The 25,423-nt window shown below is 47.7% G+C and overlaps 2 protein-coding genes across 11 annotated transcripts in view; one reads left to right on the top strand and one right to left on the bottom strand.

Moving 5' to 3' along the window:
• Positions 1–17,245, top strand: part of LOC127577686 (lysosomal acid phosphatase-like) — a 265,300-nt gene extending 248,055 nt beyond the window's left edge. For both annotated transcript variants that reach the window (XM_052029109.1, XM_052029108.1), the window contains exons 3-11: positions 1,982–2,068; positions 4,051–4,203; positions 5,080–5,178; positions 10,491–10,586; positions 11,261–11,393; positions 11,701–11,789; positions 12,213–12,316; positions 13,591–13,766; positions 15,283–17,245. In XM_052029109.1, coding sequence (XP_051885069.1) covers positions 1,982–2,068; positions 4,051–4,203; positions 5,080–5,178; positions 10,491–10,586; positions 11,261–11,393; positions 11,701–11,789; positions 12,213–12,316; positions 13,591–13,766; positions 15,283–15,434 — 1,089 coding nt within the window. In that variant the 3' untranslated portion in view covers positions 15,435–17,245. The remainder of the gene's footprint in view (positions 1–1,981; positions 2,069–4,050; positions 4,204–5,079; positions 5,179–10,490; positions 10,587–11,260; positions 11,394–11,700; positions 11,790–12,212; positions 12,317–13,590; positions 13,767–15,282) is intronic.
• The window catches only part of LOC127577687 (lysosomal acid phosphatase-like), a 281,423-nt gene that overhangs the window by 175,265 nt on the left and 80,735 nt on the right, over positions 1–25,423 (bottom strand). The window lies entirely within an intron of this gene.

Below are 25,423 nucleotides of genomic sequence, written 5' to 3'. Positions count from 1 at the left end.
ACAACCTCGGCGGTTTCCTCGTAGGCAATAAGTTGATCCAGCTGTTTTCGGTTATCGGCCAAGAGTATAGGAACGTTTAATTGGTCAAAAAAATTATTCAATACAGTATCATCTTTAGGAAATTCAGAACAATAGAGTAGAATTCTCTAAAAGTATCACTTATTTCTAAATGATCAGTTGTCCTCTCACCGTTGGCTTTACAAATTTCTTTAATTTGCTGTCTAGCAACAGAGGTTTTTAATTGGTTAGCCAGTAATTTACCTGTTTTATCTCCATGAATATAAAATTGACTTTTATCTTTTAAAAGTTGACTTTCAATTGGATATGTTAAAAGAAGATCATATTTAGTTTTAATTTCAACTTGCATTTTATATAGAGCAGGATCTGGATCCAGAGCATATTTTTGGTCTAATAGTTTCAAGTAATTAGCTAAGTCAAGTCTCTCTCTGTTAGCTTTTTTCCTAACGCTTGCCATATAAGAAATAATTTGTCCTCTAATAAAGGCCTTAAAAGCGTCCCATATAAGACTGGAAGCTCTTCTGATGTATTCTCTTTTAAAAAGGAGAGTAATTTGTTTCTCAAAAAAAATCTTAAACCTTTATCATATAACAAAGTTAAATTAAAATGCTGAAATCTGTTTGTCTGAGGAATCCAGGAAGATTTAGAGAGAAAAGCACAGGAGCATGAGCTGAAAGAGCAAAACCAGTTCAACGGGTACTGACAGAATCACAGTTCAGCTTCGCAGACAAAGAAACTACAGAAGTATAGAACCAATTATACTATGAAAAGTTTACAAATAAACAGGTGATTATACAAACACAAAACAAGTGTAAAGTAAGCTAAAACTACAAGGAAAAACACAATAAAAACAACGATCTGGACCCTAATCCAACAACCTCCATAGCCCTCTTGAGTTGGGAATTACAAAAGTCAATTTACTGTCCGGGCGAAGAAATTTCTTCCGAAAGGCCGACCCCTTATTCAGAGACTGTGAAACCGGGTTCTAGACTCCTGAGCCGGGGAAACCTCATCCCCACATTAACCTTGTCAAATCCTTTGAGAGTTTTGTATGTTTCAGTGAGATCACCCCTATTCATCTAAATTTAGGCAGAGTCCGTTTTAATCTCTCCTCATCGAACAACCACTTGCCCCTGCCGCCCCAGCTCCCCCACCTCCCCCCAGCACTCTCCACAATCTCCCACCACCAAAAAAAAATTAGGTGAACCCTAATTGCAGCCTTTTGTTGCAAATCTATCCTTCCAATGGTAGGGAGACCAAACTCTCACAGTTTTCAATTTAACTTTGATTGTAAACTATTCAGTGTTTAATGATAGAGATGCATTTGTAAAATTTCAAGTCAGTTATGTTGTTAAACACAACAGTCACAATTGCTTGTGCTTTAAACAAGGAACCATTTGTTGACACTGTTTGGTTCAGTAGTAATCTAAACTGAACCTATATTGTTAATGAAGCACAGCTTTTGTGTCATCGTATTTAAGAGTGAAGGTATCAACTTCTAGTTAAGTATGGTGAAAATAAAACCTGTTCTAGATGATTGATGTCAATGTGACCTTCACCAAATTCGTGTGCACCAGTGTGTTAGTGTATCATTGCTCTTGGGCTAGTGAAGTGTTTTAAAGAAAAAAATTAGCTCTGGAGTGTGAGTGGATGTAACTGGTGCAAAAGTCCAAGGGAGAACGAGTGGAGAGCTCTGCAATTACAGTAAATCCAGTCATGGATACGCTGATGTGTTGGACTGGATTTAGGTCTCAAACTGAAAGGTGTCTCTTCAGTCACACTGTCTCTCCGGAATGACAGGAGGTGCATTTCTTTCAGCTGAGTCTTGGAGGCACGCTCAAGAACACTATTGTTCTGAGTACTCGGCCAAGATGTGGAATCTCACTGTTGTGTTGGTTCTGGGTTTACCTTTGCTGCTTTTTCTCCTTTCGTAACGACTGGGCTTTCTGCTTCTGTTGTGTAGGTTGGGATGAGGCAGCACTACGCACTGGGCCAGTATCTGCGAAATCGCTACCGCGGCTTCCTCAGCTCCTCTTATGACCGACGTGAGGTGAGCTGCTCTGTGAAGGGGTGGGTTCCATAAGCCAATTTGAGATTCTGATTGAGCTTTGGATATAATTGACTGAAAGAGACCAAATGTAAACATTTTGATTTATAAGGTATCTTTATTAGTCGCATGTACGTCGAAACACACAGTGAAATGCATCTTCTTGCGTCGAGTGTTCTGGGGGCAGCCCGCAAGTGTCGACGTGTTTCCGGCACCAACGTAGCACGCCCACAACTTCCTAACCTGTATGTCTTTGGAATGTGGAAGGAAACCCACGCAGGCACAGGGAGAACGTACAAACGCATTACAGACAGTGGACTGAATTGAACCGGGTCGCTGGTGCTGTAATAGCGTTACGCTAACTGCTACACTGTCGATTTGCAAGCTGCCTTGTGCTGGTGAATTGTATTTGTGCCTTGTGCCTTTCATAAAGTATGCAATAACTTGTAGATCAATTAAATTGGACTGCACCAAACCTCTGCCTGCCTAGAAACTCAATGACGGTTCATTATAAAGCTTCTGGGAAGTGCCTTGTGATGTTTTACTTTGTCAAAGGCACTTTTGAAGTATAAACAACTGGGGTCTCATTGACCTGTTAATAATCGTGGAAGCTGCTTTTGAGGATGTTCTCAAAGCTGGATCAGTATAACGTCCTTTTGGCAATGAGGCGGAACCACGAACATTACATACAGAAGTCAATGGATCTCTTCTAACCCATTCATGAGATCACAGGATCTAAGAATGGCAGCCCCAGGTGACTTTACTATGTGTCCTGTCACGTGAGATGGTGCCACCTTGTTTCCAGAACAAGTCCTTCAATTGCCGGGTTTCAGAATAAGTTGACTATTTAAAATCCAGCTAATAACTGGAAAAGGAATTGTCTTCAGACAGGTGTTTCTTCAGCCACACTGCCTCTCCGGAATGAGTCTTGGAGGCACTCTCAAGAACATTATTGTTCTGAGTACTCGGCCAAGATTTGGGAATGAGGGGTCTTGCAACAAAATTGTCAAGTGTCACATGATGCCAAATTAAAGCTAACTCTCTTTTAAATGTCTTCTCTTCTAAATGCTGGAAATATCTGTCCAGGCTGCCACTGGAGAGAGAGAAAAGAGTTAACGTTTCAGGTTGAAGACCTTTATTTCTGAACTAGGGAACGGCAGCAAGTGATGTTTTAAGTCGCAGGGAAGCGCGGAAAGAACAAAATGATTGACTTTGGAAGAGTGGAGACCAAACGAGACCTGTCAGACAGAGAACACTCCATTTGCTGGAAGTCTGAATTAAAAGAATGTTGGAAATGCCCAACAGGTCGGGCAGCATCTGTAGAGAAAGAAAAATAGAGTTAATGTCGCAGATTAACAACCAGTCATCAGATCTGGTCAATCCTGCCACAAACTGGAAAGGATGTTATGTGAGATTGAGATGATGTTCCACAAGCTTGCATTGGGTAATCCTTGAGCTGTTAGATGCCTGGCACTTTAATTCTTCATCCCATTCCCAATTTTCTCTCGTAACTGCCCCCATGAAGTCCATAGCAAGCTCGAGGAACAGCATCTCATTCTCCAGCTGGGTGTATCACAGCCCTTGGGACTCGACAATGAGTTCAACAAATTCAGATAATTAGCCTTTCCAGTTTGTCAGAACTAACAAGTTCTGATGAAAACTAATCAACCCGTTTTTCTCTCTCCACAGACCAGGGGTGTCTCGACCAGGGTATTTCCAACGTCCTTTTATTTCAGATTGTTCAGCATCTGCAGTATTTTGTACCTCGTGGTTGCAGCCTTGTTTCTTCTTCTGCTTTCATTCCTGTCCCTCTATTTACTCCTCCTCCAGACAGATTAGCTGCAGTTCACGAGCCTGACCTGCTGCCTACACTCCAGCATTTCCTGAGCTTTATTTCAAATTTGCATCGTCGATATTCTTTTGAGATCACCTGCTCTGCTCGGTCCGATGCCTGGTGATTTGCACCTTCTTTCTCTTTGCTGTAGATTTATGTTCGGAGCACAGATTTTGACCGGACTCTGATGAGTGCTGAGTCGAACCTCGCCGGTCTGTACCCTCCGCAAGGACGTCAGATCTTCCATCCTGGCCTGAGGTGGCAACCGATTCCTGTGCATACGATGCCTGTGGAACAGGACAAGGCAAGTGTCAGAGGACTGGCAGTGAGGAGCGGCTGTCCAGCTTTGATTACAGTGTGGGGATGCAGGGGCCTGAGCAGCGCCACTCAAATTGTCCTTTTTCTGAGGGGAGCGTGAAGGGGAGAGGACCAGTCCAACCCACTCCAGTGCACGATACATGGTGATGCTGGGAGTCCATGCGAAGGCCAGAGCAGTGCCTCTTACTCGCAGCTCTGCAGCGCTGGGGAGGAAAGGTGGTGCAGGTGTATGGATTAATGGGCATTACACTGACATCAACAGGAGCTTTGCATGTTACACTGGAACTCTGTAAGGAGCGATGTCGTTTATGTTAACGGTGGCTGTGTGGTATTAGGGGTATCGCACCTTGTACCATTGTTGCATCGGAGCAGAAAAGTGCCCCTTGTGTTACATTCCCCAGTCCCGGCTGTGTGTCTGTATGCAGAGTTGTGCTTTTATGTATCTTCTATGGAGACAGATGGCAGTCAGTGAATGCACGTAAATACTTTTCACTGGCACTGGGCCAGAGTGTTGTATGTCTGTGTGTGTATAACTTTCACTAGCTCTGGAGCCAGAATGTGGTGTGTGTCTGTCTGTCTCTGCACTGGGGTCAGAGTGTTGCATGTATGTGTCTGTGCATATATATCGTTCGTTGGCCCTGACCAGAGTGTTTTGTGTGTGTGTGTGAGATTGTGTATATTTCACTAGCACTGGGCCGGAGTGTTGTGTGTATGTGTGTGTGTACCTTTCACTAGCACTGGGGCCAGTGTCGTGTGTGTGCATATAGATGTTTGTATATATGTATCTTTCATTGATGCAGGTGTGTGTGTGTGTGTGTGTGTGTATCTTTCTCTGGAACTGAACAAGACTGAATTATTTCAGCTCCTTTTATACCCAATGAGGAATTGTCCTCGCTACACAGAATTGATTGCGGAGACGGAGGATACGGATGAATACATAAAGATGGTGAAGCTAAACAAGGTACCTATCACTCATACTATAGACGTACATCGTAATCTCTGGTGCTATTCAACGATTCCGGCAGCATCTGTGCAGAGTGAAACACTGGTTATCAGGCTGGATCATGCACAACCTGCCCATACTGTGTGACGCCCATGGTCACACCATCCTTTTGTAAGGCATTGGTCGAAGGGAGCTCCAGGCCTTGCTGTGTCCCATGACGTGGAGCCGACATGAGGTGGCAATGTGTTTGAGATCCTAAGTCCTGCCCTGGACCACCTTAATGGCGACTTCACAGCTTGTGTTGTCAAAGGCTTTTTCAACTGCTATTCAAAGATATTTAAAAATAAATTCAGATGTTAATTTTTAAAAAAAAGTACCTGATCAATGAAACTATTAATTGGAAGTGAATGAGGGAAAACCAAACCATACACCTACATTTTTTGGATCAGGTCAATGACTCCGTTCTAGTGAACGGGGGAGGATACCCATGCCAGACGTGGTTGGCAAATAGCTGAGGGCCAGATACGAGTGTGTTTGGGCCTCGGCTCAGTACAACTGTGCTCTGCCTCCGGATCTGGTACTGACCACCCCAGCGGTATGCAAGACAAGTTTCTCACTGTACCTCGGTACAAGTGACAATAGTAAACCAACACCAATACTTTGTGATGCTTCACTTCCAAATCTCTGGAAGATTTGGGCACATTCTGGCCCAATGTTTTAAGCTGATGATGTTTCATGAGGTGGAAATAGAGATATAGATCGGGGAATGTTTGTGTAGTGTCGGAAGCATTGAAGACAGAAGGTGCTGGAATCTGGAGCAAAGAGCAAACTGCTGGAGGGACTCAGCAGGTCAGGCAGCATCTGTGGAGGGAATGGACAGTCCGTGTTTGGCGTTGAGACCCTTCATCTGGACTGCTTGTCATTGAAGGGTAGTATTGGGATGAGGAATGGAAAGGGAGATCGAGAGGAGGACCAAATGGGGATACTGGAATCATCGCTAACTGCTGCTACAAATAAAAAGGGGTCATTGTTAAATTATTGAACTTCATGTTCAATTTCAGCAGATGATGCCATTCGTGTTGAGAGCGGCATTTAAACTTTCAAGTCAATGACCTAATGTCTGAGACCTGTCAGAACCTGATAGGTTCAGTCGGTTTGCCATAGATTGGTTTGCCTGACCTGCTGCGCAATTCGTTTGCCTGTTTTTTTTTTAATTTCCGGTTTCCGACATCCACGGTATTCTGTCCTTGTATGGATGGTGAGTTGGCGCAGCTGTAAAGCCCTGAATCAGAAGTTGAGCTGTGGATCCTCAAGGTTGTGATGAGTTTCATCGGGATCGGTGTCGGATACACGTGTCAGAGGTTTGGGGCTGAGAGTTAAGAGAGTGACTGGAAATCTGGTCGTGGCAAGCGTTAGAACCGCACAGCACAGAACAGCAAATTGGTTACCCAGGCTGCATATGGTCTCCCATCCGCGGAAGGCACTGCATTAGGAGCAACATCTAAGCTGAAATGCCACCTTACCTAGAAGGAGTAGCACTGGGAGGTGACCAGTGCTGCATCTCCTGTGCTTCTAAAGGAAGGTAAGGTGGTGGAGACCAGAGTGTTGTGGAGGAAATGGTCCCCCCTGAATGCTAAAAAGGGGAGGAGAACAGTTTGGTGGCTGCATTGAGCTGGAAATTGCGGAGAATAATTCACTTCAACACGAAAGCAAGTCAGGGAGAGGAAGAGGTGAGAACAGAAATTCAAGAAGTGAAGCTGACAGTTGAGGCCCCTGTCAGCCACACTGAAGTGAAGCCTTCAGTTCAAGAAAGGGAAGATCAGAGGCATTTGTTATGGAAGGTGAAACCTCGGGGTAAACAGGTGACCACTCCACCTTCAAAGGCACTTGCAAAGTGTGCTGGAGCCACAGCAGCTCTTAAAATCGCCGCATCCTCTGTTTAGCGTCGCAGAGACGGGCAAACCTGGAACATGCCGACCAGCTCCAGAACTGCCTTCCCTGGCGTTCAAGTCTCCTAATCTCACTGTTCAATATATGCAATGAACGTGTATCCTCGTTTCTCAGGAATGGAAAATTCACTAACCCCAAAGGAAGATTTTCCTCCTTTTATTTCGGTCTAATTAGTTGACCACGCATTGAGTTTACAGCCCTTAGTTCTAAACTCTTCTGCTGTTGGAAAGAGCCTCCCTATCTACCGTCATTCCTTCTCAGAACCTCGATGAGATCACCGCTCATTTTCCTAAACTCTGTCTACGTGGCAATCTTGCTCTATCCATGCTCGTAAGAAAACCCACATCCCGTAACAAATCCAGTGAGTTTGCATGACTTTGTCTCTAAGGCCGTGCAAACTTACTCAACATTATAGGGTATGGGTTGTCCCTGGGTATAGAGACTAAAACTGCACACAGTATGCCAGATATTGTCTTTCCAGTGCCTTCCACAATTGTAGCCAAACTCCTTTTCATCTCTTGCAATAAAGGCAAAGGTGTCCAAAAAGTTCCTAATTGTTTGTTGCAGCTGCCAATAACTCTGTGTAACGGGCTTCGACGTCTCTCTTTAGACCACCGTCTTTTACTATTTTCTCAACATTTTCTATCCTTCCGACCAAAATGAATAACCTTTCATTTTCCTGCTTTACACTCCGTCTGCCTGCCTCTTGCCCACTCGCGTGCTGTCTATCTCCTTTTGCAGACTCTGTGTCGCCTCTACTGCTTACCGATGCACCTACCTTTGTAAGTGGTCACTGCCCCTCACTGTCACCTTGCCTGTTGTAGAATGACGCGTGGTGCGGAACAGAGAAGGAGCTATCTTGCACAACATGTCTGCACCAGGTCTTTCAAAGAGCCAGTGGTTTTACTATATATCCATACAGATTTTTCTCTGTATTTTTCTAATTTCCTATTGGCTACTGTTGAACCTGTATCCACAACATTGTATAATGTATTCGACACCCTAACACCTTGCGCCTTTTTAAAAAGGCTTTTTTTCTTCATGTTGCCTCTTTTAATGAACAGTGTCTTTTGCATATTGCCGTTCTATAAGTATATCAAGAGCAAGTGGGTAGTCGGGGAAAGAGGGGGTCCATTTAGTGACCAAAGGGTTATCTATGTGTGGAGCAAGGGAATGTAAGTGAGGTTGCTAAATGAACACTTATCCATATTCACCAAGGTGAAGGACATGGAGCTGCTGAGTTCAGGGAGAGGGATGTTCATAGCCTGAAACGTGTCAGTGTTAAGAAGGGGAAGGTGTTAATCGTCGTGGAATGCATAAGGGTTGATAAATCTTCAGAGCTGGATGAGATCTATCTCAGGTTGCTATGGGAAACGAGGGAGGAGATGGCTGTGGCCTTGACAGAGATTTTTGCATTTCATTAGCCACGGGTGAGGTACCAGAAAACTGGAAGATAGCTAATGTTGTTCCTTTGTTTAAGAAGGGCAGCAGGGAACTACAGGCTGGTGAGCCTTGCATCTGTGGCAGGGATATTATTGGAGAAAATTCCCAAGGGATAGGATTTATGCACATTTGGAAAGGCGGGGGCTGATCAGGAATAGTCAGCGTGGCTTTGTGCAGAGGAAATCCTGCCTCACTAATTTGACTGAGTTTTTTGAGAAGGTAACAGAAAATTGAAGGCAGGGAAGTAGATGTTGTCTATGTGGACCTTAGCCAGTTAATATGGGCAAAGTCCTCGCATGGCAGGCAGGTCCAAAAGGTTAAGGGACATGGGACCCAAGGTGAGCTGGCTAATTGGATCCAAAATTGGCCAGGTGATCGGAGCTAGAGGTGGTGGAAGATTTCTTTTCCAATTGGAAGCCTGTGACCAGGGGTAAACCGCAGGGATCCTTGTTGTTGGCGATCATATATTGACGACTTGTATGTGAATGTAGGAAGTCTGTGTATGACATGAAAATTGGTGGCGTTGTGGATAGTGAGGACAGTCGTCTAGTTCTACAGCAAGGTATAGATCGGATGGAAACCTGGGCAGAGTATTAGCAGATTGAATTTAATCTCGACAAGTGAGAGGTGATGCAGTTCGAGAAGTCAAATAGGGGTAGGATGGGTACAGGTAAATAGGAGGGATCTAAGGAATGTTGATGAACAGGGAGACCTAGGAGTTCGAGTTCAATATTCTCTGAAAGTGTAAACCCAGGTAGATAGGGTGGTGAAGAAGGCGCATGGCAAAGGTTGGGGACATGGAAGATAAAAGTTGTGTTGTAACTTTACAAAACACTGATTAGACCACTCGGAGTATTATGTGCAGTTCTGGTTCACCAGGACATTACCTGGATTGGAGGACTTTAGTTATGGGGAGAGATTGGATAAGCCGGGCTGGTTTTCCCTGAAGTGAAGGAGGCTGCAGGTTTCCTGATAAAGGCAGAGAAAGTCGGAATGTTTTTCCCCATGGTAGTGGTATCGAAAACAAGAGGTCACAGGTTCAAGGTGAGAGGAAGGAGTTTTAAAGTGGATTTTAGGGGAAAGTTTTTTTTTACACAGAGCTGGCTGATATCTGGAACCAGAGAAAGTGGTTGAGTCAGATACAATCACGACATTTCAGAGACCTCGAGACATGCACTTGAATAGGCAAGGCATAGAAGGATATGGACCTCATTCAGGCAAAAGGCATTAGGGTAAATGGACTAAAAGGTCAGCATGGACGTGGTGGGCCGAAGGGCCTGTTTCTGTACTGTACAACTCTGACTGGATGACTTCAGCCACTGGGAACAGCTTCTCTCTACAGCTACACACTTGAGCCCTTCATAATTTCCAATGCCGCCTGTGACCAAACATTCTGGAAGCCCGACCTCTGCTCAAAGGACAGCAGTACCAAGGGCCCTGGATGGTGGTGAGGGAGGAGGTGTAGGCACAGGTGTTACACCTCTTTCAGTTACCGGGGAAGGGGAGCAGGGGGTGGGGGGGGATGAGCAGACAAGGGAGTCGAGGAAACTACCGCCTGCCAGCTCTTGCTCCACCCCTTCCCGCCCATCTCCCCTCTATCTTTCAGTCGAGGTGAACGGTCTCGACCCGAAACGTCGACCGTCCAGTTCCCTCCACGGATGCTGCCTGGCCCGCCGAGTTCCTCCAGTGTTTTGTGTGTTGCCCCAGACTCCAGCCTCTGTAGTCTCCTGTGTCTCTAGTCTGGTTACTGGTTCCCTTACAGGAACAGTCAGGAGAAGGTCATAATTAAAGGTCAGGGTTTTGGAAGGAATTCTGAGCTCTTTGAGGATACCTGATCCTAGATCAGTGTATCCAAGAGTGGTGTAACAACGATTGTATCTTTTGTCAACGAACTGATACTCCTTCTGCTATAATGTTTGCTCGTTTGCCATCTCTAGAACTTTCTGGCCATGCTGTCTTACGCCACTGGGGTTCCCAGGGACCAGATGTCATTCAAATACGTTTGGTTGATTTACGACACCCTGTTATGTGAGGTGAGCACCATGGACTTGTTGCAAGACATCTTTATTAGTCACATGTACATCGAAACACACAGTGAAATGCATCTTTTGCGTAGAGTGTTCTGGGGGCAGCCCGCAAGTGTCGCCACACTTCCGGCACCGACATAGCAGGCCCACAACTTCCTAAACCGTACGTCTTTGGAAACTGCAATTTTTTTTTAACAAAAGGACAATGAATGAACAGGAATTCAAACACACACACACACGCAGGCATCTGCACACCCTTCCTTCCCCCTCCAGAGCTACTACTTTGGCCCTTAGTCTTTGGATTTAGGTTTTTAAATCGGACTTTGGTTACCTGGACGTGACAGTGAAGAGGGGATGGGGCTAAGTAAAGAGCTCTGATGCAACGGGTAAGCACAGGGAATCTGGGAAATTTCAAGATGCTGGGCTGATGTTCTCTTTAATGGGGAATTGGGCTAAGAGATCAATTGCTTAAGACTGGAATGAGGAGCAGTTTCCTCTGTGAGGTTTGTGAACCTTTGGATCATATCAAACTGTGCGAGGATCCGGCGAGCTCTCCAAAGGCACTTCTCTGGTACTGTGGCCACCCGGACTCTGTGCCGCTGCGGTGAATGTGCACTGCTGGCTGAGCCGGGGACCAGTTGTGCCAACACGTAACCTCAGCGCCCATCTTACCTTGGCAGCAACTTCACAACAAAACCGTGCCTTCCTGGGTGACGCCCTCAGTCATGGAGCACATGCGAACACTGAAGGAATTCAGCTTCGACGTCGATTACAGACTGTACAAGCGAGAGGAGAAATCGCGGCTCCAGGGAGGTGAGTTCTCTCGGGTTTAAGCTGGGGCCAGGACGGGAAAAGTGGGCGTGGTAAAAGGATGTGAGGAAACTGGGAGATCGCTCTGCTCCCCCCACGCCGATCCGTCTGCGGACGGTCTGCTCCCTCCACACTGACCTGTCTGCGGGCGTTCCCCACACTGACCCCCTCCCAGTTAGCACGGCTGACTCCCTGTGCTCAGTGCCTGTGCATTGAGTGGTCCGTGATGTGACTGAACTGGTAACAGCTCCTGGATTGACTTGTCGATTCTCCCCATCTCCCATTTGCTTTGCTGTTGTCGTTATTGTAGGTGTGCTCCTGAAACAAATTCTCCGAAATATTGAACAATCGCTGGACACGTTTCCCACACCAAGTCCCAAGCTGATGGTGTACTCGGCGGTGAGTGCTCCTCCTGTTCAGGTGCTGGAACCGGCAGCATTCAGTGTGCCACAGATCCTCGCATGTTCCATGTTCTTAAATACATACGATCACCATTAACAAATGATACCACAATTGGCGATGTTAAGTACACCCTGCACTGAAGGGGGTCAAGCACCCCTGTGAGGGTGAGGAGAGCTCTTCCAACCTTAGTGGAGGCTCCCTTCTGGTACCGTGTCCTACTGTGGTCTTGGTGCGGTAACCTGGAACTGCTGGATTTGGCCAATGATATTACATAAAAATGCATAATTTGTGGTATTAAATACAAGACACCCTATGTACAAGACGGGTTGTTTGTGCAAGTGTTGTCTTTGTGTGTGTCTGAGTGTGTTGTGCGTGTAAAATTCACTTCAATAATTATCAACAATATTAATGTGTTCCCAGCATGACACAACGATTGTAGCTCTTCAAATGGCTCTGAGTGTTTACAGCCTTGCTCCAACTTACGCTGCCTGCCACATCTTCGAGCTGTACCTGGAGGACGACGGGTAGGTCCTGTTGTAGAAAGGTACGCTCAGTACACTGGCACTGCAAGCTCCACTTCACCAGGAGCCTGTTTGTTGGGGCCTGATCTGCCCGCTGACAGCAGGGGAGGGTCTCAGCTCTTCAGGCAGGATCTGCAGGCACTGAGACTCTGCCTGCCCATCTTACCCCTGGGGCAAAACCAAGACTCCTATGAAGCAGAAGAACAGAAAACGCAGGAAATATTTAGCAAGTCAGGCGGCATGTGTGGAGAGAGAAACAGTTTAGATTTCTGGTATGTAGGAGTAGTTTATTGAGCTGGAGTATTCTAAAGGAGGATGAGCAGTGTCTGGTGTGGGGGAGAGAGAGAGGGGAAATAGGATGTGGGGATGGTGTGGGAACAGTCTGGGGGAGTGACCAGACTGTAGGGAAGGAGTTGGGTGAGTGGATAGTGAGGGGGACCAGGACATGGGGAGAGGGAGTGTGAGGAAATTTAGAGCTGATTGATAACATCTCTTTATTAGTCACATGTACATCGAAACACAGTGAAATGCATCTTTTGTGTAGAGTGTTCTTGGGGGGGCAGCCCACAAGTGTCGCCACGCTTCCGGCACCAACATAGCACGCCCACAACTTCCTAACCCAGACGTCTTTCGAATGTGGGAGGAAACCGGAGCACCCGGAGGAAACCCACGCAGACACAGAGAGAACGTACAAACTCCTTGCAGACAGTGGCCGGAATTGAACCCAGGTCGTTGGCGCTGTAATAGCATCACGCTAACCGCTACACTACCGTGCCTGCCCCATGCTGGAGAAATATAGAGTGGAGGATGTTGGGATGAGTGTGGGAAAGTATTGGTTTATTATTGTCACTTGTACCGAGGTTCAGTGAAAAACTTGTCTTGCAAACTGATCGTACAGGTCAGTTCATTGCACTGTGCAGATACATTGAGGTAGTACAGAGTGCATTGATGTAGTACAGGTAAAAACAATAACAGTACAGAGTAAAGTGTCACAGTGACAGGGAAAGTGCAGTGCAATAAGGTGTGAGGTCACAACAAGGTACATCTGGTCTGCAGAGGTTTAGGGTGAAATGGGCAGAGCTGGTTCAAAGAACCAGGAGCAGTGTTGGGGAGAGAGGGGCGCAAGCTTGGAATGTGTACAAATCAACCTTCCCACACACACCCCTCTCCCCAACCCCCCCCCCCCCCCCCCCAAAGCCTCAGCTGGAGAGAGGCTAATCGTTCGGAAGTGCAAAATGACCTCCTCCTATCCTAAAGTGTGCCCGTGGCATTTACAGGTCCTTCACTGTGGAGATGTACTACAGGAATAAAAGTTCTTCTGCACCATATCCCCTCACTCTCCCAGCCTGCACCCAAAGGTGTCCCTTGGACAAGTTCATCCAGATCGCCAAAAGAGTGATACCTGATGACTGGGATGAGGAATGTGGCCGTACCGGTAACCACGTCCCAATAGGTAAGGTTCTGACACAGAGCTGTGGTGTTAATAACAGCTGACCCTGGTGCGATAGATGGGATCGTCCTTTTCTGGTCTCATCATTGGTTGCCCTCCATCCAATCTGATTACGAGGATCGTCATCGGGTTCATGATGTTAGAGCTGGCCCCAGCAGTGGGGAGTGCCAGTGTCTTGCATCCGAACCGTGATCACTTGGCCCAACGTCAACAGTATTTTGGATGGGTGGTGAGGGTGGGGTGGGGGAGCAAGGGCCCAGAGAGAAGCACCAATCATGTCCCTTTTAATGTGAGTGGAGGCTGCGTGATAATGGAGACGGGACGGGACGGGGCTGGTGTGTCCTGAAACAGCCTCCCAGAACAAAAATGATTTGATTTATTTTCTGTCCATTAATGGACGCTTGACCCACATTACATTCCCCCACGTGCTCTCATTTCATTTGATAACCTTGGTGCGTGCCCCCCCCCCCCCCCCGACTTATCAACAATCTTCTGAAAGTCCAAATACCCCACGCTCCCAGGTATGCCCTTATTTACTTGCGGGTTGAAAGTGTCCTGACTGGTTGCATCACGGTCTGGGATGGCAATTTGAATGTGCAGCAACATAAGAAGCTGCAGAGAGTAGAGGACTCTGCCCAGTAAATCCCTCCCCACCATCGGTGGTATCTACAGGAGGGGCTGCCTCAAGAAGGCAACATCCATCATCAAAGAGCCCCACTATCCGCTCGCAGCTACCATCGGGCAGGAGGTACAGAAGCCTGAAGTCCCACACAGCCAGGTTCAAGAACAGCTACTTCCCTTCAACCATTTGGTTCTTGAATCAACTGGCACAACCCTAATCACTGCAGTTTAGCAACACTAGGACCACTTTGCACTAAAATGGACGTCTTGTTTTTGTTCTAATTGTGTTCTTTCTTGTAAAATTAGTGTAGAATTTATATTTAGTTTGTTCTCGTGAATGCTGCTTATCTGATGCGATGCGCCTGTGATGCTGCTGCGAGTAAGTTTTTCATTGCACCTGTGCACACATGGACTTGTGCACGTGACTGTAAACTCGACTTTGACCTTTACCTCAAATAGGCAATAAGATGGTAAATCGAGACTCTGCCCAATCCCATTATTATTTCCCAGGTTAACACTTCCGTAATAATGGATTCTAGCATTTTCCCTCCTACCACCGTCACTGGCTGTTTTCTGTTTTCGCTCTCCCTTTGGTAAATAATTGGGTTGCGACCTTCAGTTTGGGAGGACCAGCCTAAAGTCTCTCCCTCCTGGTGATCCCCACGCTGCCCTCCCATTTGCACCTCCTCCCCGTGCTCCACCGCTCCTCCCCAAGGTGCCGGTCAAATGGGCCGCTTCACTGCCCACTCGCTGAGACTGGCAGCTGCTCGCATGGCCCAAGTGGCGGGGGCAGAGTCTGTCGAGGTGCGTAGGGCGCGGGCATTAGGTTGAGCAGCGTGGTCTCCAGAGGAATACGACTGCACCCCCCTCACACTCTGCTCTCTCCCTCTCCCCTCAGAGCTGATCCTGGGCCTGGCTGTGGGCTGCTGCCTTCTCCTGGTGCTCATCCTCCTGGCCGCGTTGCTGCGTCACCACGGCAAGGATCAACACCTGAACTACCGGAAAGTGGCCGAGGACAACGAAAACCTCCCGAGAAGGGCCTTGATCTGATGAGGACACAGAATCAAGAGAGACCGTGGGATTGGGAGCAGTGTAACCGTAGAGGAGGTGGCTTACTTTAGATTGGCTTTGATCTGTGCAATGAGCAGTGTTTTACCTCCACTCTTTTTGGCGTTAGTTCCTGCAGAAGGGGAGCACTGGTTGGAAAAAGAGAGCTTGAGGAAAGGGGAACATAGATTTTAAAACGCTGCATTGGATGTGGGTGCTTGATTCTTTACTAATGGCTTTATTTAGCTGGGCAGGATCAGTGAACTCTGTCCCGCAGCTATTCCACAAGGCTGCAGCCCACTGGCTTGGTCTCTGCACTAATGTTGGGTGCCAGTTACATGTGTTCTGTTGGGAATAGTTACGCTCAGTGTAAACGCTCGTCCCTGTGGGTCTATCGCCTTCCATTAGGAAATTTAACTGCTGCTTTTCATTTGGAAATTTTGATTTTTATATGCTTTTTTTAAAAAAAAGAAAAATCTGGCCTGGAAATTTCAACACCTCTGTGGTGTCGTGGGAGCAATCAGAATAGTGAGGTAACAGTGCCAATGCTGAGAGAGTTCTCACTGTGCACAACCCCTGTTCACTGTCTCTGCACAGCTGGGAGGCCGAGTGTAGGGGAGAGGCAACCTGCAGTCATTCTACAGCCACTTGCTTGCAGCAGTGGGGAACGCAAGTTCTCAGGGAAGATTATTCCACCAGGAGGTCCCCCTCTGCTGTCATCACTCTCCTGTCTTTCTCCAAAGCCAATCCTCTCTCTCAAATTCATTCTTTTCAGACTGCTGGTTCAGTGATTTGTACACATCAAGTCTGGCCAATGTGTGTACTGGTTTGTACCACTGGATGTGTTGGGAGACTTAGACTTGGGACACTGTGGTCAGCATGGACTGGTTGGGCCAAAGGGCCTGCATCCCTGCTGTTTTGCTCTGACTCACAACCGAACGGCTAGGAAGGAAAGTGAAGTTGCTGGATGTCATTTAAAAAAAAACAAAATGACCTTTTTGTGATCCTTACCCAGTCTGGTCTAGATGTGTCTCCAGCGTGAGCTACACTGAGGTGGTTTAACCAGCTGCCTGGTGTACGAATTAAAAGACAGCTCACTACTGCCCCCTTTAAGGTCAGGATCTAATTCCTGAACTTGTTGGCAATGTTCTGACGAAAGTGAAGGTTTTAAAAGCAGCTTATTTATCTGGACAGCTGCATATTCCCCAAGGCTTGTATTGGTGGGAATCCAGAGTGAAAATATTTGTAGAAGAAGATTTTTAACACTTGTATAACTGGATATCAGAAAATTGGAGCAACTTGATGGGAAGCCATTATGACGTCCTTCCTGCTGTCGTTGTTCTATATTGCTGCCCTTTCAGAATTAAACCTATAATTTCATCAGACAATCTCAATAACAACAATCACACGGAGGTCAGTTCATCCTTTGGAAAGGACGGGTCCTCCACAACACAGGACAAAATTGGAAAATTCGAGTGCATGGGTTTTTCATACAAAGGATGGCGGAAGTGTACAATTCTCCTTCCCCCAAAGCTGGTGGACACTGCAGATAATTGGAGCTTCCGAGAGCAAAGAGGATTGAGTACAGGTAACTGAGGGAGAGAGGGCAACACAAATTCAAAGCACAACTCACCCAAGGTCTGGCTGACCGGAGGACAGGCACCTTCCAATTCTGGTTATTGACTGTGGGGCTTTTATTTCTGCTGCACTTTTGAATCATTTCTATCGCGAGTTAAATTCAATGAGCCTGCGATCGTCTCGGCATTTTGTATTTTTTTGGAAATAAACATTGCTTTTCTCGGCTTTGTGTATCATTCCAAGCCTTATTTATTTGCAGTGGTGACAGTGGCTAAAATTGGTAAAACTATCCAGTCTGGCAGCTGGAGCAGCCTCTCCCACTTTTAGGTTTATGGGGTTTCTGCATAGGATGGTGTGAAGGATATTGCAAGGCAGCAGAAATACGAAACTGACTTGACCTCACCCTCGCCAATCTACCTGTGACAGATTAATGTGTCTGTCACAACATTAGAAGAAGTGACCACTGCAGTCCCTGCACAGACAGTACTGTCGACACACTGAGAACACCTTGTGTGGCTCTGCAAACATGCTAAATGGGATGGACTCGGTACAGATCTAACGGCTCAAACCTGGGCATCACCGAGGTGCTGTCAACCATCAGCAGAAATGTTCACCACCACAACCTCATGGCTGAGCATATCTTTCACTCTATCATGATTATTAATCCAGGGGATTCAGCAGATGAGATCAAGGCATTGATAAGGGAAAACAAAAGAGTAGCTTCTGATAGAGAGTAAGAGAGCACTCAGCAGGTCCTGTGATGTGCAAATCAAGTTTTTGCACAAATGAGCAGAACAGACTGTTGGATTACCAAGTTTCTTAAAGTGCTTTTAACACAAAAGTAACAAGCGAGAGACATCGATAAAACTTACAATATGACATTGGCTTCTGGTCTCGGTCCAAGGAAGGATGTCATGTATCATATTCAAAGTTATCCGTCATTGACTTCACAATATCTGGTTCTCATCCTCAAAGCTCAGCAGAGGGGAACAGAAACCAAGGGGCAGAGATCTAGAAGGATTAGCAGGGAGCTGAGCAAAAATGTTCTCATCTAGGAGGTTGTAGGAGTCTGGAACTTACTGCCTGAAACCCTCGACATATGTAGACGTTACTTGATTGCAGCTTCAACCCAGCAGTCCCATCTACCCCTGAGTTTAAAAAGGGTACCCAGCCTAACCCACCTCTGGCACTGGTTCTGTAACCCTGAGATCACTGCTCTCCAAGACCAGCCGGAGCCTTAGTGAACGGTGGAGCGGCCTCGAGAGGCTTCACGTATCCACGTGTACCAGGTAAGACGGTGCAGGGGTGGGGAGAGGAGCTACAATTGGTTAGAGAGACAGGAGACTGCAGATGCTGGGGCAACTCAGCGGGTCAGGCAGCATCCGTGGGGGGGGGGGGGGGAATGGACAGTCGACGTTTCGGGTGGAGACCCTTCACCTGGACTGAAAGATGGAGGGGAGGCAGCCGGTATATATAGGTGGAGGGAAGGGGCGGAGCAAGAGCTGGCAGGTGATAGGTGGATCCAGGTGAGGAGGGCTGATTGGCAGATGGTGGAGGAGAGGGCGGGAGTAGCGACAGAGGCTGGGAGGTGATTGGTGGAGGCGACAGAGGGCTGCGATAGGAGGGGAAGGTGGAGCCTGGAACCAGATAAGGGAGGTGGGGAGGGCAGATGGGAACAGTGGGGGAGGGGCCCAGTGGGTGGGTGATGGGCAGATGGGAACAGTGGGGGAGGGGACAGAAACAGGGTGGGGGGGGGGAGGGTGCAGGGAGAAGTGGACGGTTTGGTTCGAAGCTCAGAGGTCCCATCCAGCTCAACGACGGAGGAGAAGAGGACGTCAAACAGATGAGGAGGGGTGGCTGTCACAATCATACAGGGCATCACGTGCGTCTGGGACGTGGGCTGTTCCGATGATATTGGGAGGGAAGGTGACGTTAGAGGGGTTAAAACGTGGAGTTGGGGGACAGAGTCGGAGACTGATTCGGGAGGTCCTCGGACAGGTTCAGAGGTGGGAAAGGTATAGAGGGACATGGGCCAAACGCGGGCAAATGGGAATCTTGGTCGGCTTGGACTAGTTGGGTTGAAGGGCCTGTTTCCGTGCTGTATGACTATGACTCTAGGTCACGGTTCATCGAATTTGATCAGGCAAGACAAATTACAGACAAAGATTTAAGAAGTGATTGAAGGTCTGGTTAATATGTTGAAAGCTTTCATCAGAGGACCAGGGCAGTCATTCAGTGACTCTAGGCTAACCTGCACCTCAACATTTCACTCCTTCTCCCTCAACATCATTACCCAACAAATATCTACAGATCTCAGTTCCAATTCCATGAGTTTCAGATCCATGGTACTCCACAAGAAACAGCACTTCCTGATTTTCCTCCTTTAAACTTTAAGAAAATCAGAACATATTGGAGATAATCAGAAGCTCAGGGTGAATCCGTGGGGAAGAGATGAAGGTTAACATTGAACTGGGCTCAGTGAGAGCAACATGGGCACAGACCTAGCTTTTACTTGCAGTCGGAGGCAGGGGAGAGACGAGTGAAAGTGGGGCTGAGTTAGTGACCACTCACCGGTCGGGAGTCAGGATCCCACAGAGTTGACTTGGCTCAAATGGTCCCCAAGGATGAGTAAATCAAATACTGGAGGGGAAACCACAGTAAAGCAGCTAAGCTGCTGAATTACTTCATTGCAGAATTCTCAGCAAGGAGTTGGCCCTTCTGTCCATTTTAACAGTGCTGGCTGTCCAATTCGAGCCACGTGCTTTAAAGTCATTTCCACAATACAACATTGTACATCAGTTCAAACTAGAATCACGGTTTCAGCAAAATTTGCCTTGTGAAACTGCAGAAAGTATTTGGTCCCATCGATTGAAGTGTCCCGTGCACAGAGGACGGAAGGGGCAGTACCTCTGGGTGCAGCTACAGATCGGGCAAGCTGCAGTTCAATCACACGGTTCACGTTTAAAAACAGGCCCAGACACTTCACCTCGGCTGAAGGAAAGTGGCTTCTGAGCAAAGGACAAGCCTCCGAAAAGGGAGGCCAGAGGAAAAGTGGGGGATGAACTGGCGAGTGCGGATTCTCTGTGGCTGAAGCCACCGTCACCGGTGGCGAGGAATGTGTGCACAGGCTCCCGGGTCAGGAGTGAGGGGGAAGCATTGGGTGGGATTCCAGGCTTTGGACCAGAGGTAGAGGTGAAGATGGGAGGTTATGGGGCTGGAGGTGGTGACGAAAAAGAGACCACGAAGTGGACGAGCACTCTAAAACCAAAACTTTGACGGACAGGACAACGCTACTGAGGATTGTGGGGAGAAGGCAGACAGTGCGTTTGCAAGGCTTGGGGATTATAAAAGCCAGCGGGCTGGCTGGCTGTAATGACCCTCCCCAGAACACAGCAGCACACAAGCCATTGGCACAGCTGTCGGTCTGTAATCTCACATCTCCAGTTCTCCAGCCTCCCTTGGCCTGGGATGGATTGACGTCGAGCCCGGTCAATACTCCTCCCGGTTGTCCGGCCCGAGTAAGGCCACCGAGAGTCAGGCCAGCTCGTCGCTGCTGGTCGGCACTCGAAGTCGTCGGGTCTTCCAGGTCCAGTGCCAGCACAGGACAATCCCCAACACGGTCGACAGGGCAAAGCACACGCTCAGCGCCACAGCCAGAACCGTCCCCGTAAAACACAACACCCACCGGCTCATTCAGTTCCGCGAAACCAGTTTCAGAACAGCTGGGACCTTCCCCGGAGACTTGCTTCATATTCCTTTGGGTGAGGCATTAAAAGCAAGACTGCATCTACGGTCACCCGGTGCGGCAGGGGGTGGGGGACGGGGCCGGTCGCTTGGGGGATGTCCTGGTGGGTCTTCCCCTGGGCCTGGCCGAGCCGGCCGGTCCCGCCTGCCTGCCCCTCTCTCCCGGGCTTACGTCCGCGCCCGGGTGTCCGTGGAGCAGGTGGTATCTGCGGGCACCCTGGTTGAGTTCTGTGATGGGTGGGCCCCTCAGGGGACCGCGTGTCGTGGACGGTGGGAACGTGATTCTCAGCTGAAGTGTTGCGTGTGTGTTTAGTGGGTGTTAGTTAGCGTTATTGTTGTAGTTATGTAGTTTGCATGATTTTTCTTCAGCTTTCTGTGTTAGCTGTAGTAGGTTGACACTGGATGTCCTTTTGTAGTGCTTTTAGTAAATATATGTTTGTATTTAATTTTCAAAAAAGACCACATCTGCTCTCCCAAGATGATGTAACAGTCTTCACAGGGAGAGGCGGCTCCATGGTGCTGACCAACTGCCACGTCGCTAATACGTACCATTTCACCAGCACTCTGTACAGCTGGTATATAAAATGGCTAACATGTTTCTTCCCCTGCAATGACTACGCTTCAGGTGCTTCTCTGCTTTGGGACGTTCTAAGTCTAGAAAGGCCGGGGAAAAATGGGAGTTCCTTCCATTTTCTGAACTACCTGCAGCCCCTTGAAGACCCAGCGGAAAAAAACCCCAAAAGTAAACCAAATCATTGCCAGAAAACCTCTCTCACTGTATCATGGAGCAAGTGAGTCATCACCTGACCCAATACTGGCTGAGACCAGCAGCTCACTGACCCACACCTGCTATTGCCTGGAGGTCAAGGGCAGCAGACGCACGGGAACACCACCACTCACAGGTTCCCCCTCCACCCTTCCGACGTGGATAAGTATTGTTATCCCTCCGAGCCTAAAACCTGAAACGCCCTACCCAAAAGAATTGTGAGAGCACTTTCAGCAGAAGACTCGTGGCCATTCGAGAGGTGCTTCGTCACTACCTTCTCAAGGGCAGACTGGTGTTGGAGAACAAGTGCCGGCCTTGCCAGCAACACCAATGTCCCCTTAAATGAAACAACACTGTTTGGTCCCTAATCTGACTGCTCCCTTTACGGACCTTCAGCTCCCCCTGACAATATGCCTTCAGCTCCTCGATCCCATTATCGAAAGGCCTATCTCTCACCCGATGAGTCCGTGGGCCAGTCCCTGGTTAAATGCTAAAGCTGGTCTTTGAAAGGAACTGGAACCCAGGCTCATTTTGCCGCCCTGCCTTCTGCTCGTGATCTTACCAATGTCATCTTCAATTAAATACTGGTGGCATACAATTGTATAAAATTATGAGGGGCATAGATAGGGTGAATGCACACGGTTTTGGTTTCCCCCCAGGGTTGGGGAATCAAGAACTGGAGGGCATAGGTTTAATGCGAGAGGGGAGAGATTTAATAGGAAACTAAGGGGCAACTTTTTCCCCCACAGACGGTGGTCCGTATATGGAACAAGCTGCCAGAGGAAGTGGTTGAGGCAGGTACATTAACAACAGTTAAAAGGTACTTAGACAGGTACATGAACAGAAAAGGTTTAGAGTTTAAAATGCGCCACATGGGACTAGCTTAGATGGGCATCTTGGTTGGCAAGGACCAGTTGGGCCAAAGGGCCTGTTTCCATGCTGTAGGACTCTGACTCTATATCGTAAAGCATTAGACACCTAGCCTTTGAGTTGATTCCAAGGCAAGTCGGGAGGAAGAGTTTTCATTGATACAATTGCATTATTTCGGCACTCAGTTGTGAGCAGTGTTGTTACACAGCCCAATAACACACAGCACCAAGGTTCAGCCACATCAACACCTCTTCTGACTGCTGTAGAGGTGGGGTACCAAGACTCGGGGACACCAAGCACCATATCCACCCGCAGCCTGAACTCACAAGATCACCAGACAAGGGAGCAGGAGGAGGCCATTCGGCCCTTCGAGTCTGCTCCAAGGAAAAGAAAGGGAAAAAGAAAAAGTAAAAAGAAATGAGAAATGGGGAAAAAAGTCTGCTCCGTGAGCTAAAGGAAGAAAAAACACTATTCCTTCCTAGCCCCAATTTCCAGCCCTATCCCCATATCCCTCGATACCTTGACTAATCAGATAACTATCTATCTCCTCCTTAAACGCCTCCAATGCTCGGGCCTCCACTGCTGTACGTGGCAATGAATTCCATAAATTCACTACCCTCTGGCTAAAGAAATTTCTCCTTATCTCTATCTTAAACCTGTACCCTCTAATTCTAAGATTGTGCCCTCTGGTCCTGGACTCACCCACCAAGGGAAACAGCTTGACCACATCTACTCTGTCCAGTCCTTTCAACGTTCTAAATGTTTCTACGAGGTCCCCTCTCATTCTTCTGTACTCCAGTGAGTACAGTCCAAGAGCCGACAAACGCTCAGCATATGCAAACCCTTTCATTCCGGGAATCATCCTCGTAAATCTCCTCTAAACCCTCTCCAACATCAGCACATCCTTCTTAAGATATGGGGCCCAAAACTGTACACAGTACTCCAAATGAGGCCTCACCAGTGCCCTGTAGAGCCTCATCAACACCTCTCTACTTTTATACACTATACCTCTCGAAATGAATGCCAACACAGCATTCGCTTTCTTTACCACCGATCCAACCTGGTGGTTAACCTTTAGGGTATCCTGCATGAGGACCCCCAAGTCCCTTTGTACTTTGAATTTTCTCCCCTTTTAGATAATAATCTGCCCGTTTATTTCTGTTTCCAAAGTGTACAACGGCACTCTATTTTTCTCAGCTCCATGTACCTATCCAAAAGACTCTTAAAAGGCCTGATTGTATCCGCCTCCACCACCGTTGCCGGCAGCCCGTTCCACGCACTCACCACTCTCTGAGTAAAAAACTTACCCCTGACATCTCCTCTGTACCTACTCCCCAGCACCTTAAACCTGTGTCCTCTTGTGGCAACCATTTCAGCCCTGGGGAAAAGCCTCTGACTATCCACACGATCAATGCCTCTTATCATCTTATACACCTCTAGCAGGTCACCTCTCATCCTCCGTCGCTCCAAGGAGAAAAGGCCGAGTTCATTCAACCTGTTTTCATAAAGCAGGCTCCCCAATTCAGGCAGCATCCTTGTAAATCTTGTACCCACGCTAGGACCTTTCCTGTAATACCACGGGCTCCTATCTTGTTTAGAAACTTATGTGCAGCTCCTCGTCAAAGGCTTCCTGAATATCCAAGTAAACAACATCCACTGACTCTCCTTAGTCTATCCTGCCTGTAGCATCCAGCTACTGACAAGCTCTCAACCTGCTCCATTATGTTACCTGTTTGCGTGGAGTCACTGGAGACCTTGCATTCCTCTTCCCAGTTGTCAGCGATCAGATGCTTGGTGATTCGGATGAAGTCCTGCAAGTGACAATGCTCAGTACAATTTGGAAGAGTCAGCGGATGTGGCTCAGAAAGCCTGGTTCCTGAAGTACATATCCAGTGTGAAGGACCTAGAGAAACCACATGTACGTACAGTGAGCTCTATTCAATGCCAGCTTTACAGAAATTGAATGAAAAGGCAACTCCGTATAGGAACATACAACTTGAACTTGGATTAGGTGTCAGTGGCATGGCTGCCTCTGGTTTCACTGAGCAAATGGCTGTAACCCTCCTTCAACCACCCAAAATCTTTGCACTATCAATATTTAAAACAAAACTAATAAGATAAGATCTCTTTATTAGTCAGATGTACATCGAAACACACAGTGAAATGCATCTTTTGTGTCGAGTGTTCTGGGGGCAGCCCACAAGTGTCGCCACGCTTCTGGCACCAACATAGCACGTCCACAACTTCCTAACCCGTACGTCTTTGAAATGTGGGAGGAAACCAGAGCACCCGGAGGAAACCCACGCAGAAGTGGGGAGAAGGTATAAACTGCTTACAGACAGTGGCGGGAATTGAACCCGGTTCGCCGGTGCTGTAATAGTGTTACGCTAATCGCTACGCTCGATGACTGAGTAGGGCAGCATTTATTGCCCATCCCTCGTTGTCCACGAGAAGGTGGGAGTGAGCCAGGTTCTTGGGGAGGTGGTTCCTGGATTTAGACCCAGTCACAATAAAATAGCCAGGGATATTTTTTCAGCATCAGGATGGGGTGCGAGTTGGAGGGGGCCCTGCAGGTCATGGCATTTCCTGCCCTTGTCCTGTTAAGGTGGTGGAGGTGGCGGGTTTGGAAGGTGCAATCAGAGTAGATGAGCTGTGCGCTTTGTAGATGGTATCTGGGGGTGGGGCAGGCATGTGAAATAATGATGGACTGGATTTTCCTTTGCGTGAACAGGACATAACTGGACAATATTCCATGCCGTCAGGTAGACGCCCGTGTTGTAACTGTACAGGAACAGCTTGGCTAGGAGCACAGCTAGTTACAGGTCTTCAGTGCTACAACCAGGATATTATCTGGTTCCACAGCCGTTCCACAGTCAACTGCACGAGACAGAAACACGTTATCCAGATGCAATCACGCAGAAGGCAGGCCAGCAGTTCTACTTCGTTAGGAGTTTGAGGAGAATTGGTATGTCACCAAAGACGCTTACAAATTTTTATAGATGTACAGTGGAGAGCATTCTGACTGGTTGCATCA

This window comes from Pristis pectinata, chromosome 14 (genome assembly GCF_009764475.1).
Source record: "Pristis pectinata isolate sPriPec2 chromosome 14, sPriPec2.1.pri, whole genome shotgun sequence".
Taxonomy (NCBI): domain Eukaryota; kingdom Metazoa; phylum Chordata; class Chondrichthyes; order Rhinopristiformes; family Pristidae; genus Pristis; species Pristis pectinata.
Note: the sequence above shows the minus strand (reverse complement) of the source record. Positions and strands in the feature narration are given on the sequence as shown.